Source organism: Cervus canadensis, chromosome 26 (assembly GCF_019320065.1).
Source record: "Cervus canadensis isolate Bull #8, Minnesota chromosome 26, ASM1932006v1, whole genome shotgun sequence".
NCBI classification, from domain to species: domain Eukaryota; kingdom Metazoa; phylum Chordata; class Mammalia; order Artiodactyla; family Cervidae; genus Cervus; species Cervus canadensis.
This window is the reverse complement of record NC_057411.1, coordinates 21,919,191-21,931,283: the sequence shown is the minus strand read 5'-3', so window position 1 is coordinate 21,931,283 and position 12,093 is coordinate 21,919,191. Positions and strand designations below refer to the sequence as shown.

The window sequence follows — 12,093 nt, the reverse complement described above, 5'->3', positions numbered from 1 at the left end:
CCCAATGCCACACTCAGCAAGTGAGATCAAAATTCTATATTCTCAAGCTACATATTAATCCATTCCTATTTCTGTACTTCCAGAATACTATTTCCAACTGGCAATTATTTTCTCTCCTGCCTCCAGTAATTACTGAGACTATAAGGCATCAAACACATTCCAACTGATAGGCCATCATATCTAGAAATATCTCAAGAGGAAACAAATTGTCATATGCTTTCTGTAGTCTCAGTGATATCATTTATCACACAACTGATCATATAATTACGCAATATACTTTTAACAATATACAACAGTTTTAGATATATGGTGTCCTTAATAAACTTTTCAAGTTGTTATTTATATATTCAATTTTAGCTATAAAGAGAACGCTATGAAGTTATCAAGAATTCACCATGATCAGCCTGTGAAACCCCTGGACCGAGCAGTCTTCTGGGTTGAGTTTATCATGCGCCACAAAGGAGCCAAGCACCTTCGCCCAGCCTTCCATGACCTCACCTGGTACCAGCACCACTCTTTGGATGTGATTGGCTTCCTGCTAGCTTGTGTGGCCACTGTTGCATTCCTGGTCACTAAATGTTGCCTGCTTTTTTGCTGGAAGTTTGGTAAAACTGCAAAGAAGAAAAAGAGAGAGTAGCATTTTTTTTTTTTTTTTTTTTTTAAGCAGTTGACCTGGAATCCTTGGAATGGTTCATTGAAGTAACCAGCCATTGATTAGTATAGATTCCTCTCCTACTCCACTGGATTCTTGTCCATTCCTCAGTTTACCAAGCCAAAAATCAAAGACTTACTCCCCAAATATGCCACATGATTCAGAAATAAACTTTAAAATAATCTATTCTTGAAAAAGAGAATGTAAACAATTAAACAAATGGAAGTTACTACCATTAAAGGCTCAGTGTTTTATTTATCAATTTTATTTCAACCAGTTGAGCTGCTGTTTGAGGTCTTAGGAACATAATGATTAATTCTATTTTCAGTATTGAACATATTGAATATTTCCTGAAGATCTAACATGATTTTGGGTTCAGTGTCTACTCATTATTACTCACTCTCTAAAGAAACTGGACAAGGAGTAGTGTAGAGTACAGTCTAGCCAGAGCTTCCCTTCCAGTCAGGATGGTCAGGAGAGTCTGAGTTTCTACTCTGCGGTACCGCACATTTTGCTGCCTGCTGCCTGCTAAGTCACTTCAATCATGTCCGACTCTTTGCGGCACCCTGGACTGTAGTCTACCTGGCTCCATTGTCCATGGGAATCTCCAGGCAAGAAATACAGGAGCTGGTTGTCATTCCCTTCTCCAGGGGATCTTCTCAACCCAAGGATCGAACCTGCATCTCTTATGTCTCCTGCATCCATAGGCAAGTTCTTTACCACTAGCCCCACCTGGGAAGCCTTAAAGCACATTTTACACCATCAGTTTTCTTTCAGATGACACAGCAGACTTTTTCCCGTTTGTAAACACTATTTTCCATCTTTCATTTCAAGATTCCCCTTCATTTGGATATTAATAGCGATAATACTTCATTTGTATTATATGAATATCCCTTCCTGGCTTCAGAGAACTAGCTGATTATCATATGTTAGCAAGGTTGATGGTACAATAGAGCAAAAGTAAATGATTAGAATTTAATACCTACCCTTTTAAATTAACTTAAAAATCTATTTAATTCTTCCTACATTAATTTTATTTACAAAGTACATAAGTAAAAAAGAAGCAGCAAACTACTAAAAAGCCACACTGCAAATACTTTTGGAGGAATATGTATTTCTCAAAAATGCTATTTGCTATGTGGATAATTTCTCCAATAAATGGAAACCCGGGAGTTTGCGCATTTCTTCCTTTTCCTTTGTCTCATCACTTTTCCTGGTCCTCTCATGAACTGTACTGTGACCACTAAACTAAGCACAAGTACCTAGACGTCTTATTAACTAGTGTCAGCCAGAACTCTGCAGTAACATGAGGATAAAAGATGATTTTTAATAAAAATAAAGAAGTCTTTTCCTTTCTTTTCTAAAAAAATCTATCTTCCAGTATGTTGCCCTTGAGATCTATCCTCCAGTATGTTTTGACCTTGAGATCAAAAAACTATTCGGTCTTACTGTGATAGCATTACACAGTGGTAATCAAGTTCATTAAATGATCTACCACAGCTTTTGATATTTATAATCCAAGCTTGCATCTGTATCTTAGAATAATTATAAATCACTTGGGCAGTTATCTGCTTTTTACAACAACAGTGGCACAAATAACAACAAGGTAAAGATAAATTTATTTTTAGATGTGGAATTAACTATAAAGAGATTTTCTCAATTGTATGATGTTTTGAATAATTAATTATAATGAGTTAAGGTATACAGTTTAAAAAGGGTAAACATAATTTTGTCTTGCTTATGATAAAATTAATGTAATCAAACCTACAATTTACCAAGTGCTATATTCTGGCAATAAGATAATGTATTTTCCTAAAATATTGTTTAAAATCATAATTTAATCTTTTGTTACTTTCCACCAATGTCAAGGTATACCATCACTTTTTTTTTTTTTTAATAACCAAATGAGGTAGCATAAAGAGGTTAAGCAAACTCACGATATGGATACCTTGAACAATTTCTGAGTTTATTCAAAAGAACTACCATAACAAATAAATGAATAATTTATATCATGTAGAGACCAATGTTTTTCTTAACCACAATTTTCACCTATTTAAATATCTATACATTATTATATTAAATACATTAACAACATGGCAGTGATTTTAGGTATGCACAAGCTAAACCTTTGTAACATGTCATATATTTCCACTTTAAGTTTGATAAAATATTTTTCAGGAGTTTGATGATCTCTGATCTTTCTTGTCAGTTAAAATAGCAAGCTTTAATATACTTTATTTTTTAAAATATTTACACTTGATATGTGACTATTTTATGAAATCCTGCTCAAGTTTCTTCTCAGTCATGACAATAGAAAACATTAATGTGCTGTGCTGTGCTAAGACACTTCATTTGTGTCTGACTCTTTATGACCTTATGGACTGTAGCCTGATAGGCTTCTCTGTTCAGGCAAGAATACTGAAGCAGGTTGCCATTTCCCACCCCCCACTCCACCGCCCCTCAGGGTATCTTCCCGATCCAGGGATTGAATCTGAGTCTCTTAGGTCTCCTGCATTGGCAGGTGGGCTCTTTAACACTAATGCCAACTGGGAAGCTCGAAAATGCTAATAGGGGGATGAAAATATTTTATACATGTGGCTCAGATCATGAACTTCTTATTACAAAATTCAGACATAAACTGAAGACAGTAGGGAAAAATCACTAGGCCATTCAAGTATGACCTAAATAAATCCCTTATGATTATACAGTGAAGTGACAAATAGATTCAAAGGATCATATCTGATAGATAGAGTGCCTGAAGAACTATGGATGGAGGTTCGTAAATTTGTACAGGAGGCAATGATCCAAACCATCTCTAAGAAGAAATGCAAAAAGGCAAAATGGTTGTCTGAGGAGGCCTTACAAATAGCTGAGAAAAGAATACATGCTAAAGGCAAAGGAAAAAAGGAAAGATATACCCATTTGAATGCAGAGTTCTAAAAAACACCAAGGAGAGATAAGAAAACCTTCCTAAGTGATCAATACAAAGAAATAGAGCAAAACAATAATATGGTAAAGATTAGAGATCTCTTCAAGAAAATTAGAGATACCAAGGGAACATTTCATGCAAAGATGGGCTCAATAAAGGAGAGAAAAGGCATGGGCATAACAGAAGCAGAAGATAATAAGAAAAGGGGGCAAGAAAACACAGAACTATACAAAAAAGATCTTAATGACCCAGATAACCATAATGGTGTGATCACTCACTTAGAGCCAGACATTCTGGAGTACAAAGTCAAGTGGGCCTTAGGAAGTGTCACTATGAACAAATTCCACCTCAACTATTTCAAATCCTAAAAGATGGTGCTGTGAAAGTGCTGCATTCAATATTCCAGCAAACTTGGAAAACCCAGTAGTGACCACAGGACTGGACAAGGTCAGTTTTCATTTCAATCTCAAAGAAGGGCAATGACAAAAGATGTTGAAACTAAAACACAGCTGCACTCATCTCAGTTCAGTTCAGTCACTCAGTTGTATCCGACTCTTTGTGACCCTAAGAACCGCAGCACGCCAAGCCTCCCTGTTCATCACCAACACCCGGAGTTCACCCAAACCCACGTCCATTGAGTTGGTGATGCCATCCAATCATCTCATCCTCTGTTGTCCCCTTCTCCTCCTGCCCCCAATCCCTCTCAGCATCAGGGTCTTTTCCAATGAGTCAACTCTTCGCATGAGGTGGCCAAAGTACTGGAGTTTCAGCTTCAGCATCAGTCCTTCCAATGAACACCCAGGACTGATCTCCTTTAGGATGGACTGATTGGATCTCCTTGCAGTCCAAGGGACTCTCAAGAGTCTTCAACACCACAATTCAAAAGCATCAATTCTTTGGCGCTCAGCTTTCTTTATAGTCAAGCTCTCCCATCCATATATTACTACCGGTAAAACCATAGCCTTGACAGGACGGACCTTTGTTGGCAAAGTAATGTCTCTGCTTTTTAATATGCTGTCTAGGTTGGTCATTACTTTTCTTCCAAGGAGTAAGTGTATTTTAATTTCATGGCTGCAATCTCCATCTGCAGTGATTTTGGAGCCAAAAAAAAAAAAAAAATAATAATGTCAGCCACAGTTTCCACTGTTTCCCCATCTATTTGCCATGAAGTGATGGGACCAGATGCCATGATCTTAGTTTTCTGAATGGTGAGCTTTAAGCCAACATTTTCACTCTCCTCTTTCACTTTCATCAAGAGGCTCTTTAGTTCTTCTTCACTTTCTGCCATAAGGGTGGTGTCATCTGCATATCTGAGGTTATTGATATTTCTCGCAGCAATCTTGATTTCAGCTTGCTTTTCTTCCCGCCCAGCATTTCTCATGATGTACTCTGCATATAAGTTAAATAAGCAGAGTGACAATATACAGCCTTGATGTACGCCTTTGCCTATTTGGAACCAGTCTGTTGTTCCATGTGCAGTTCTAAATGTTGCTTCCTGACCTGCATACAAGTTTTTCAAGAGGCAGGTCAGATGGTCTGGTATTCCCATATCCTTCAGAATTTTCCACAGTTTATTGTAATCCACACAGTTAAAGGCTTTGGCATAGTCAATAAGCAGAAATAGATGTTTTTCTGGAACTCTTTTCTTTTTTTGATGATCCAGCGGATGTTGGCAATTTGATATCTGGTTCCTTTGCCTTTTCTAAAACCAGCTTGAACATCTGGAAGTTCACGGTTCATGTATTGCTGAAGCCTGGCTTGGAGAATTTTGAGCATTACTTTACCAGCGTGTGAGATGAGTGCAATTGTGTGGTAGTTTGCTATCAAAGCAGTGCTCAAAATTCTCCAAGCAGGGCTTCAGTACTGTGAGAACCAAAAACTTTTAGTTCAAGCTGAATTTAGAAAAGGCCGAGGAACCAGAGATCAAATTTCCAACAACCTTTGGATGATAAAAAAAGCAAGAGATTTCCAGAAAAACATCTACTTATGCTTCATGACTATTCTAAAGCCATTGACTGTGTGGATGGCAACAAAGTGGAAAATTCTTCAAGAGATGAATTGATACACCTTACCTGCCTTCTTAGAAATCTGTATGTAGATTAAGAAGCAAGAGTTACAACCGGATATGGAACACACACTGGCTCCAAACTAGGAAATGAGTACGTACAGGCTGTATATTGTTACGTTGCTTATTTAGCTTATATGCAGAGTACATCATGTGAAATGCCTGGCTGGATGGAGCATAAGCTGTAATCAAGATTGCCAGGATAAATATCAATAACCTCAGATAAGCAGATGATACCACCCTTATGACAGAAAATGAAGAGGAACTAAAGAGCCTCTTGGTGAAAGCGAAAGAGGAGAGTGAAAAAGCTGACTTAAAACTCAACATAAAAAAAATGAAGATCATGGCATCTGGTTCCACCACTTCATGGTAAATAGATGGGGAAACAAGCGATACCATGACAGACTTTATTTTTGGGGGCTCCAAAATCACTACAGGTGATGACTGCAGCCATAAAATAAAAGATGCTTGATCCTTGGAAGTAAAGCTATAACAAATCCAGACAGTGTGTTAAAACACAGATACACTACTTTTCTAACAAAGGTTCATATAATGAAAGCTATGGTTTTTCCAATAGTCATGTATGGATGTGGGAGTTGCATGATAAAGAAGCCTGAACATGAAAGGATTCATGCATTTGAGCTGTGGTGTTGGAGAAGACTCTTTAGAATCATTCGGACTGCAAAAAGTTCAAACTAGTCAATCCTAAAGGAAATCAGCTCTGAATATTTTTGGAAGGACTCATGTTGAAGTGAAGCTCCAATACTTTTTCCACCTGATGCAAAGAGCGGAATCATTAGAAAAGAACCTGATGCTGAGAAAGATTGAAGGCAGGAGGAGAAGGAGTCGACAGAGAGTGAGATGTTTAGATGACATCACTGACTCAAGGGCAAGCTGAGTTTGGGCAAGCTCCAGGAGTTGGTGAAGGTCAGGGAAGCCTGGTGTGCTGCAGTCCATGGGGTAACATAGAGTTGGATATGACTGAGTGACTGAACAGTGAAGTGTATATACACACATATGTGAACACAAAGTCACATTCTATACATTATAAAAATGACTCATATTTTTGGTTTTTAATTTCAAACTTGCTTGCTTTTTAAAATGAAGAAAGCACTTTTTTCTGTCATGTTTTATCTATTTAACCAAAAATAATGATTTTCTGTGTTTCAGATTTATCACACTCCTTATGTTTATGAGATTATCTGCTGTATTTTAAATGGTAATACAATTGATACTTAGAAAGGTCTGCTACTCATAAAATAGAGAACTATAAGTTCTGCAGTATATGTTGAATTACTATTAACCTTCTGCTTCTCAATTTTATTTCCTCCCCAAGTTCTTTGCTTCTGAATCCACTCCAGTTGCACAAAGGTTCTAGTTTCTGACTCCAAACTTAACCAAGGAGACTGAGATTCTAATATCTCATTCTCAGTTCTTTTCACACAAAGACAGTCTTTAATACTCAGATAAAACTGTATATGATATCAGTAACCCATATGGCAACATGAAATAAAAGCACCTTTCACCCTTAAAGGATTTGTCAGACAGTAAAATTATGATTTTTGTATCAAGGGAAGCCACCCCACTATCCTAGGGACCCTTTACCACAATTAATATGCTTCAGTTTAGTTCTTGTCTCCTTTCCAGGCAACCTCCTTCAAAAGGACTTATGCCCTCACTGCTGTTTTCAATGTCCCTGACCTCACAGCAGGCCACTGTCAACCCATGCCTCCGCCAGAGACTCCTGGACACTCAGAGGCAAGTCTAGGTCAGTTCCTTGTATGGTCACTGCTCCTTTCTCCTAGGTCCTGGTGAGAACAAGGTTTTTTTTTTTGTGTGTGTGTGCCCTCCAAGAGCCTGTTTCCCCGGTCCTGTGGAAGTTCTGTAGTCAAATTCCACTGGCCTCCAAAGTCAAATTCCCTAGGGGTTCTCAGTCCCTTTGCCAAATTCCCAGGTTGGGAAATCTGTTGTGGGTCCTAGAACTTTCTTAGCAGTGTGAGAATTTCTTTGGTATAATTGTCTTGCAGTTTGTGGGTCGTCTGCTCGGTGGCTCTGTGGTGGGGCTAATGGAGACCTCCTCCAAGAGGGCTAATGCCACATGCTACATGTCCCAGATCTGCTGCAGCCAGAGTGCCTGTCCCCAAAGCACTCTCCCAGGCCTCCGCAGGAGGCGCTCAAACACTCAAAGGTAGGTCTGATTCAGTCTCTGTGAGACCTTTGATAGCTAGATGCATATGAATGAAATGATTTCAGCAAGCCCAGAGACTTACAACTTCCATTACATAGAAGATTGCTAAATCTTTTCATGTGAGAAATTTGGCTTTTAACAGTAGTCTTTTAATATTCAGATTACCTGTCCCTCTTTGCAAAACTTGTTATATAGCCTAGCTTCTCCCTTACCTCCTTGGAGTCAGCTTTCTCCCCAGTTGCCAAAGATGCTGCCTCTCAGCTCAAGTCCTAATATTTCCACCAAATAAAACCTAACCCTCAGCTTTTAGGTTGTGCATATCTTTTCCAGTCAACATTGTAAAAGGAGGTAAAGTTTTAAAATGCATGTGTAGTCAAGTATATTTTGAGCTTCCCTGGTAGCTCAGCTGGTAAAGAAACTGCCTGAATGCGGGAGACCTGGGTTCCATCCCTGGGTTGGGAAAATCCCCTGCATAACGGAAGGGCTACCCACTCCAGTAGTCTGGCCTGGAGAATTCCATGGACTGTATAGTCCATGTGGTTGCAAAGACTCAGACACTACCGAGTGACTTTCACTGTCAGTTTTTGCAGTCAGTTCCATACTTTTTAAAACCCTTTTGCAAATTTTGCTTTGTGTTCAGAAAATTATATGAATATAAATTATGAAGGAGATGTTAGTATTATGACCAGGAATGAATGAATGCCTAGACTCATCCATCAACCAGACTTCATCCCAATGTGCTATGTGCTACGTCACTTCAATAGTGTCTGACTTTTTGCTACTCTGTGGACTGTAGCCTGATAGGCTCCTCTTTCCATGGGATTCTCCAAGCAAGAACACTGGAGTGGGTTGCCATGCCCTCCTCCAGGGGATCTTCCTGACCCAGAGATCAAACCCATGTGTCTTATGTCACCTACATTGGCAGGTGGTTTCTTTACCACTAGTGCCACCTGGGAAACCCCTTTATTGCAATGGTTTCTAATAAAAGGTGATGCCTGCAGGCAGCACTAGAGGGAGTCCTGCTCTCATTCCAACAAGTCCTGCACTTGCTACTCAGTGCAGAGTTTGGTAAAAGGCTGAGTCGACAAGCTCTGATTCCAGGTTGAAATGATTTTCAACTCTGCCCCAGCTCATATTCCTTTTTTCTAACTGAGTACCATATAAAGTGGGGAATAGAATACTTGAGTGTGTCATCTAAGACAGATGGCATGGGCCACTATGAGTCCACTTAAATTGTGGAAAGGCGATTAAAGACCAAAAGTCCGTCTAAAGATGGATAGTTCCTCTCTGATTTTAAGTGGGAAGAGGCAAGAGAAATGTTAAGCCATAGGTTCCTGAATTTACTGTCTCTTCACTTGCCCATTCATTTACTAATTTATTTATTTGACCATGCAGTCTTCATTGCAACATGAAGGTTTTTATTTATTTATTTTAGGTTGTGACATGCAGTGTCTTTAGTTGTAGCATGTGAACTCTTTAGTTGCTGTGTGTGGTTATCAAAGCTTTTGCTTTGATACTTCAGAATGATCAAAAGATCAGAGTATTTGGTCACACAAAAGACTCTTTGGAGACACTGAAGGTGTGAATCATTCAAACCAGAGGGAATGGTGGAAGTTCCACTTTATCCCCATTTCCTCTTCCTTTGAAACAGTGTCTGTAGTGTTATGCTAGATCTGTCATCATTATATTTGAGGGACAGATAACTCATTCGTTAGACTCAAAGGAGAGGGATTATGCTCTATAATGGATCATATCCAGAGTTTCTCCCATACCTGACTGAGATGAAATAAAGGAGGAGATTTAGGATCTTAAGATCATGTTGTAACGTGTTGAGACTTTTAGAAAACTAAGGATGAAGTGAATATATTTTGCTTGTGTGATGAACATGAAACTCTGGGGCCCAGAGGAGAGACTGTGGTTAGCAGAATAATGACCGATGAAGACATCTAAGCCCTAATCCCCAGACACTGTGAAAATGCCAACGCACATGGTGAATTTTAGTGAACTTTGCAGATGAAGAGAATATCTTGCATTATCCAGACTGAGCCCATCTAATCACATCCAAATTTTCTTAAAAGTAGAGAACTTTACCTAGCTTCAGAGAAGCAGAAAAATAGCAAGATGAGAAGAAATCAATCTGCTGATGCTGATTTTGGAATGGAGGGGAAGGGGTTGGAATGTAGGAACTAGGAGAGAAATGCACCATGGAATACAGGCAGCCTCCTGAAGCTGAGAAAGAAAAAGAAACAGATTCTTCCCCTAAGTCTCCAGAAAGACATGTTTAGCTGTGCCAGCACCTGGAATTTTAGTCCATCAGACTTCTGATCTAAGAAGTAAATTTATAAAGTTTAAAGTTCTGAGTGTGTAGTAAGTTATTACACCAGCAAATTATAAAAAGAACTAATAAATTAATACAAAATTAAATTTTATGATTCTGTCCTTCCCATCATGGAAGGAAAATATTTCATTATATTAACAGGTTCTATAGAGACATGGTGATATGAAACAGAACACCTTAAGACCCAAGACTCATTTTGTAAATGGATCACTGGAATGATCTTCTTGTCTTCTCATAGACACAAATCCTGAAAGCTAAAATAAAATCAATCTGAGAAATAATAATTCAACAAGAAACCATTTGATTTGCAACCCAAACATTAACTCCAAGCAGGGTTAGATCCCTAGGTCAGGAAGATTCCCTGGATGAGGGAATAGCAAACCACTCCAGTACTCTTGCCTAGACAGTTCCATGGACAGAGGAGCCTGGTGGTCCACAGTCCATGGGGTCACAGAGAGTTGGACATGGCTGAGTGACTAGCACTTTCATTTTCACGTTCTTTCAAGTGCTAATTACCTCTCCTCTGGAAATATTAAGACTTTCCAGATTAGCCCCTTTTTGTGGGGTTCTTTCATCTCATACCTACATTCTCACAACCTGCCATAAGAAATTTTCAGAAATGAAATAAGGAAATATCTCTCCAGGACTTGAAACTTTTGAAGGCTCCTCACAGATTACAGAGCAAATATTTATATAACCACAGTAAATTTCTTCTCATAATCGGAGGAAACTGTGTTCCTTCAGGCTTCCTTGCTTTTTCACATTGCTCTCTAAATCTAGATTCCCCATACATACCTTTTATTCTTGACAAAACACTAGTCAGTACTCAGTCTCTGCACAAACATCACTATGTGAACATCACTTCTTTACTCTCCCAGGGAGACTTGTTCTGTGTTCTAAAGGGACTTATAAGGGACTTTATAACCAAAATAGTCATAACTAAAAGTAATACTTCCATCATAGGCATGCACTATCCAGTTCTCTTTCTTTTTCTAGATTTTCAAATCTATATTTTTCCTTTATCTCTTTCCTCAGTGTCCAGGAAATCAAAGCTTATTTCACTGGCAGAATGAATGTTTTGCTTAGAATCTATATCCAAATCCTCTTAAGAGAGATTCTCCTCTCATTTCAGGTCAATAGATTATGGATATCATGAAAACAAATCTATCCCATGACATGCATCTTCCCCTTCCTGCTTCTGATTTGATGGGAATTCCTGGTAAGATTTTTAATATAATATACCTCAATTACAAAAGTAGGATACAAAATGAAGTTCAGAAGAAGGTACTTAGAGGATAAATTCTTTTGAAGAGTAAGCTTTGAGGAAGTGTTGAAGAAGTGAGAGGAATAGAAGGAAGGTCACAAATGTTCAGGAAAGGAAATGATCATATTCAGAAGCAATATTCTCAAAGGAAAGTGACTAAAGTTATACTAAACTGACTAAAGTTATACTCCAAGGATGCTCATGTTCATATAAAGAGGGAAAAAGGAAGGAATAACTTCAGTCAAAAGAACAAAGGTGAGCTAAGTGAAATGGAGCTAATAAAATAGGTGTAAAAATATGCAGAAAGAAATGCTTGGAATGCTCAAATATATCAGAATGTATCTGTGTTGACACAGGGTGCTTTCTTATCTGCAAACTCCCTACATCCTAGGTAATTTCCTCTTACCCTAGAGCCAGAGCATTTACAGTGATACTGGATTTATTGTACACAGAAGCACAAAATCATCCATGCTTTTCTTTATCTATTTGCTTTCCAAAACCTCTGAACTGGAGATTAGCTTGCAGAGAAATTGCTAAGGCAGACTCTTGGAAGCAGTCTTTAGCTCATAGTCATTGTGACCTAACCAAGTGGCAGTTATATTTTAACTACTTAATTGATTCTGTCTTGAATATAAAGGTGAGCTACCTCTGAAGCTA

At 38.5% G+C, this 12,093-nt stretch overlaps 1 protein-coding gene across 3 annotated transcripts in view; it reads left to right on the top strand.

The window, feature by feature from the left end:
- Positions 1-887, top strand: part of LOC122428427 (UDP-glucuronosyltransferase 2C1-like) — a 45,078-nt gene extending 44,191 nt beyond the window's left edge. For all 3 annotated transcript variants that reach the window (XM_043448449.1, XM_043448447.1, XM_043448448.1), the window contains one exon: positions 358-887. In XM_043448449.1, the coding sequence (XP_043304384.1) occupies positions 358-637 (280 nt within the window). In that variant the 3' untranslated portion in view covers positions 638-887. The remainder of the gene's footprint in view (positions 1-357) is intronic.
- Positions 888-12,093: the final 11,206 nt, after the last annotated feature.